Raw genomic sequence first — 6,166 nt, 5'->3', positions numbered from 1 at the left:
AGGGGGTATGTTACAGGGGTAGGGGGTATGTTACAGGGGTAGGGGTATGTTACAGGGGTAGGGGTATGTTACAAGGGTAGGGGGTATGCTACAGGGGTAGGGGGTATGTTACAGGGGTAGGGGGGAGGGGGTACTTATATTTTAGAGAGACATGTTCTTGTTTGCATGGCCAGTAATAAAATTCATACATTGTAATCTTTTACTTTTCATAATCTAATCTTGATTGATTTGACTTGGTTTAAATCAAGTTGGATTGTACTGTATTCATCTCTGAAATTTAAGTACACCTTGTCATATTTATTTTTAAATCATAAGGAAATTTACTTTGATACATTTATTACTTGTTGTAAGAGATTGATATTGCTATGTGAAGAAACTCATATGGGCATTCAGATATTGTCTTTTTTTTATTGTTAATTGATATTTAGCTTTGTTCAACAGCTAAAACATATGCACGTTACTATTGGTTGTTTAATAGTTTGAGTACCCAGACTTTATTTCAGTGGTATTGTTATTCTTTCAGATGCAGCAGAAGCTACCATTGCCAAGTTTATAGATGACTCTGAGGAAGTCCTTGTGGAGAGGAGGGAGGGCATTAAGGCAGTGCTTCAGCGTCTAAAAGATTACAACATGGCCGTTATTACTGGGGTAACAGGGGAAGGGAAGACAACTTTAGCAGCACACATATTGAAAGCCCTTAGGGATGGTAAGCTTGATTCAGCAATTGAAGCAAAAACACCACTTCAGATGTTAATTCCTGAAGATTGGACAGCAGTGGTAGGTGCTAAAGAAGGTGGTGCTAAAGAAGTGGTTTTTGTAGATGACTTATTTGGAACATCTAATTACCAAGTAGATCTACTTAACAGATGGAAGCCATTTTTCAGTAAAATAAACCAGTGCTTAGAAAAGAAAAAGGTCATGTTGCTTTTAACCTCCCGCACCCACATTCTAACAGATGCCAGACGCGATGCAGGTGTCACAGATGACAACATAGATCATATTCTATCAGGAAAGAAAGTTGTTGATATCACATACAAATACCAGCTCACACCTGAAGAACAACAAAATATGTTAGGGAATTACTCTATCCTGTACAAAAGAGAGAATGACTTCAAGTACAGTATACCCTCTCAAACACAAAACAGGTCTATTGGGTTTCCACAAGTATGCAGTCTATTCTTTAACGATCCCCAATTATATGAAAAGGGTCAGAAGTTTTTTGAGAATCCAGATATACTACTTGAAAAGGAGATAAAGAAAATGAGTGAATGTGAGCCAAATAAATACTTTGCCCTGGTTTATTGCTTTTTACAGCAAAACCAAAGAGTTGACAGCAGAGACCTGAATCCACTTACTATGCCTAAGGACGAGGGGAAAATGTTGAAGGTCTATGCAGATGTATGCGGTGTGGATAGTAATAATCCTACAGCTGTACTAAAAAAGGCTTTGTTTTCCTTGACAAGGACCTATCTCAGCAAATATGACACAGTTTACACATTCAGTCATGAATCAGTTGCAGAAAATGTTTGTCTGGTGTTTGGTTCAGAAAATCCACAGATTACACTACAGAAATGCAGCAACCGTGTTATTCTGGAGCTTTTGAATTTGTCCCAGGCTGATCGACCAACCCTTCCACACATGCGTGTACCAGAAACCTGCTTTGACGTATTGTCAAAGAGGATTTACAAAATGCTCACAAAAGGTCACATGATAAGTTGGGAAAGGCTCACATTAGAATCCTTTCCTAGATTCCAAAACAAAAAGTTTGCAGACCATTTCTTTGAGTATCTGTCAAAGCGCAAGCTGATAAAAGAAATAATCACTGTTCATGATAATGGTCAGAGTAGTCTACTTTCAGCTTGTGCAAACAATGTGGCTTTTTTGTCAGCACTATACCGGTCAAAAGTTGACCTTGATATGATCAGTCAACTCGGGGCTCTCCGTTTTACCGCCTGTATACAAAAAGCATTGCTCCGGGCCATTGAGTGCAAGAACACTCAGTCTATTGAACTGTTACTAAACCAAGGAGCAGTTTTCGACACTTCCTGTCTTGAATCTGCACTCAGGTTCCAAAATGATCAAAACATCATGAAAACAGTCTTGTTTGGAAATATCTGGACATCATCTGAACTTGAAGAATCAAGGATTATTAGAGACCCTACGATATTACAAAAAAACAGGTGCGATGTTTCACACTTGAAACAGAGATTGTGTAATATACCACCTCTCCATACAGAAAGACAACAAGAACAATCAAAACAAACGAGAAATGATGCGAAACATGGGAAATGTTTCCAACCTATGTTTTCAGAGCTTCTAGCTACAGCACCAAAGAGTGAAAATAGAGAGTCGATTCTCAAAGCGATTCTTGATTCGAAGGGAAAGAAGTTGAGTGATGTAATCTGTATCAGAAGAACGCTTGGAAGTCTTGATGCTGCTTTGATCCAATATGCATTACATCGATGTGATGCTGATACAGTTCGATTCCTGGTATTGTCTACCAAACTCACAGATGACCAGCTTGATACCATGCTGTCACAGCAAGTTCACCTTGGAAACCTGACTAATATAGAAATTTTATGCAAAGCAGGGGGTAGGTTTAGCCATGACGATTTTATCCAAAGATCAGGGTCTTGTGGCTATGTTGTGTCTGAAACTGTCAGCATTATGGCAACTTTCGGACAGTTTTCGGCGGACACTCTCTCCGCCGCTTTGAAATCGGCACTGTGTTCAGGGTCGAAAAATACTATTAGCGCCCTGCGAGACAAAGGAGCAAAATATGATTTAGATGATGACACAATTCACAAGGTTGTGTGCAGAAGGGACACGGATGTCATTCAAACTATCTACAAGTATATCGACAAGGTCCATGTTACTATTGCTCTCAATGCAGCTGTTCGCTCTGGACTGCCAATACTAGCACAGAACTTGTTTTCACGAGGAGGGAAATTCAGCGAAGGTGCTTTGATTGCGGCTGTTTGTAGAACATCTGAAGTTCTCGAAATGGTTAAGATAGTGACAAATTTAGGAAAATGGTCCTGTGATGATTTTACAAGAGCTCTTTCTAAAGCTGTTCAAATATGCAGATCAGATGTAGTCAGCTTTCTGCATGAAAAAGGAGGACAATTCAGTAACGTGAGCTTACTGAATGTCCTCAAATGGAATGTAGAGCATCGTGTACAGGCAGCCTCGATCCGATACATGTTAAATGCCAGAAAGTGGTCAGAACATCAGATATGTACCGCATTAGAAGCAGGTGTAAAGAAGCTGTTTGTCCCCGGGGGTAGTGGAAAGAATAACTGGCCTGCGTTTGTGGAACTGATGTTGTATAAGGTGAAACACATTCCAGTTGAACTAAAAGACGTTGAGAAAAAAAAAATCGACATCATTAACATCATCAAAGTACTAGAGAATCAGCAGCGTTCAAACCACGATGTTTTGATAGCTATTCTGAACAGAAGTGTGCAACACGGCCGTGTGGACGTGGCTGCTCATCTCATTGAGACTGGCAAAGTATGCGGTGACGACTGCTTGGTTGATTCCGTATGTAGTGAAGGTGTCCAGGGCAGTGATAAGCTGAAGCTGGTCCGACTGGTCCGAACATCTCGTAATTGGTCAGAAATCGTACAGACACAAGCTCTTGACAAAGCACTTCAGTGTGGATACAAAGACATTGTCATGTTTCTGCATGAGAATGGTGCCAAATTTGGTGAGGAGAGTATTTTGCATGCTATACCAGTAAGCTCTCAGATTAATAAATCTTTCCCTTTGGTAGAGTATGTTCTGCGATCCCTGGACGACTGCAGACCATCACATTCGTCATTGTCAGCTGCACTGGTGAAAACCATAGACTGTGGCTATTACCAACTTATGGTTGATCTACACGGATTGGGAGCAAAGTTTCCAGACGGAAGTCTGCGGCAAATAGTCTGTAAAAGGTGGAAACCTGTAGAAAGAGTGAAGGCAGTAGAATACGTGTGTAAATCTCGACAGTGGCCTTCAGAAGAGAGGAAGGAAGCACTGTTTGAAGCAGTCAAGTTTGGTGATTTACAAATGACTAAATGCATTATCGCTATCGGTGCTCGGTTCTTTGATAAATGTTTGACAGAGACAATGGAAAGGAAGATGAAGCCTACACATCGTCTTTGTATGATCAAACTTATCATTTCTGGGCAGTGCATATCTAAAGAGGAGATAAACAGAGCCCGGATCAAGGCAGCTACACGATCAGAAGTAAAGGTTAACGCTTTTCTCCAACAGCTCAACACAGCATAACTTTGCATTGAAGAACAATTAAAAGAAAAACAGCAATAACGATTAAATATCATCTTCTTAGATATCTCCAACTAAATCTTTACACAACAAGGTCAGATGTCTTCCCTTTCAGAATTCCTGTTGTGTAAACGATGTCTTACAAACGTCTATACAAACCACTGTTTATCACAGTAGCATTGCTCCTGGTGTCCAGCCTTAGTGTGTCGTGACGTGAACATTAACGCTGGAGGTACGAAAACGTGAGAATTGTGTTTATCATTGTTTAATGCTATCGATGAACGCATGCATGTTCAATGAAGTATAAAGTTCTTGAAAGAATAAAAGAATTAATAAAGGAATAAGGAGATGGTTAAATGGTGGTTAAATTGATGAAATATTTTTTTACAATATCTTAAAATACGATTTATAAGTACCTAATAATCAGGGATATACCCGTCCCTACATTGATCATGGAAGTTCATTTGTTTTACACGTGTACCGGTGTACAGATATACCCATTTGAATGATGTATGTTTGACCTTTGTAAATACCCTTGTTTATTAATCAAAAAGCATTAAGTTTATGTTTTGTGTGATGATTAAGTTAATCTTTAGAATTCCATAGCATTTTACTCCTGTTTTGAATATCAAATTCTTGATAAAATGCTTGAACAAGACTGATAACTATCTTTTGGTAATTTTGTTTCAAAGTGGTTTTGAAATAAATATTTCAATCATATAACCTTTAACGCAGAAAATCTATATAACCAATAGGTCACTGCTGTAAGTTTACTTTCATTTTGTAATATTTCATGAATTGTAGTCATGCACCTACGCTTACATTTTCGACCCCGCTATCTATGTTGTTTTTACAAACATATTATCCATTTTCTAATCACCACACTCGAATTGTGCCCCTTTGCATATTTTTTTAATCCGGGGTCTTTATGGAAATTACGTTTTTTTCTGTTTTTGGTTTATGTATATATTTTGCCCGAGGAATTACTTTGGATCGATATATACTACTGTAGTTGGACATCTGTTGAATTCAATTCCTGTGGGTTACATGTCTGGTATATATACCACTGTAGTTGGACATCTGTAGAATTCAATTCCTGTGGTTTACATTTATGGTATATATACTACTGTAGTTGTACATCTGTTGAATTCAATTCCTGTGGGTTACATATCTGGTATATATACCACTGTAGTTGGACATTTGTAGAATTCAATTCCTGTGGCTTATATGTCTGGTATATATACTACAGTAGTTGGACATCTGTAGAATTCAATTCCTGTGGTTTACATGTCTGGTGTATATACCACTGTAGTTGGACATCTGTAGAATTCAATTCCTGTGGTTTATATGTCTGGTATATATACTACAGTAGTTGGACATCTGTAGAATTCAATTCCTGTGGTTTACATGTCTGGTATATATACTACTGTAGTTGGACATCTGTTGAATTCAATTCCTGTGGCTTACATGTCTGGTATATATACTACTGTAGTTGGACATCTGTTGAATTCAATCCCTGGTATAGTATACTGCTGTAACAGTACCTTTGAAGCATTCCATCTATTTGCTAGTTTATTTCGGTGATAGGGCACTAATATGAAACATTCAAAACACTGTGTGTTTTATAGTTCTAGTATATGTGCTTCTGTGCAGAACAATATTCGACCTTTCGTATTGTTTTCTACTGTAAAAGTGAAAAGCAATATTCAATCTATTGTAATGCTTACTATTGTAATAGTGGAGACAATAATTAATATATTGTATTGTTTACTACTCTAACAGAGGAGACAATATTTAATATATTGTATTGTTTGCTACTCTAACAGTGGAGACAATATTTAATATATTGTATTGTTTACTACTCTAACAGTGCAGACAATATTTAATATATTGT

The 6,166-nt window shown here is 38.0% G+C and overlaps 1 protein-coding gene across 1 annotated transcript in view; it reads left to right on the top strand.

The window, feature by feature from the left end:
• LOC110450590 overlaps positions 1–6,087 on the top strand; it is a 19,358-nt gene extending 13,271 nt beyond the window's left edge. Inside the window, exon 8 of the mRNA XM_021498232.1 lies at positions 524–6,087. Within this exon, the coding sequence (XP_021353907.1) occupies positions 524–4,275 (3,752 nt within the window). The 3' untranslated portion in view covers positions 4,276–6,087. The remainder of the gene's footprint in view (positions 1–523) is intronic.
• Positions 6,088–6,166: the final 79 nt, after the last annotated feature.

The sequence above is a fragment of the Mizuhopecten yessoensis genome, unplaced genomic scaffold (genome assembly GCF_002113885.1).
Source record: "Mizuhopecten yessoensis strain PY_sf001 unplaced genomic scaffold, ASM211388v2 scaffold57, whole genome shotgun sequence".
Taxonomy (NCBI): Eukaryota; Metazoa; Mollusca; class Bivalvia; order Pectinida; family Pectinidae; genus Mizuhopecten; species Mizuhopecten yessoensis.
The sequence above is the reverse complement of the archived record's forward strand: the minus strand, read 5'-3'. Positions and strand labels throughout refer to the sequence as shown.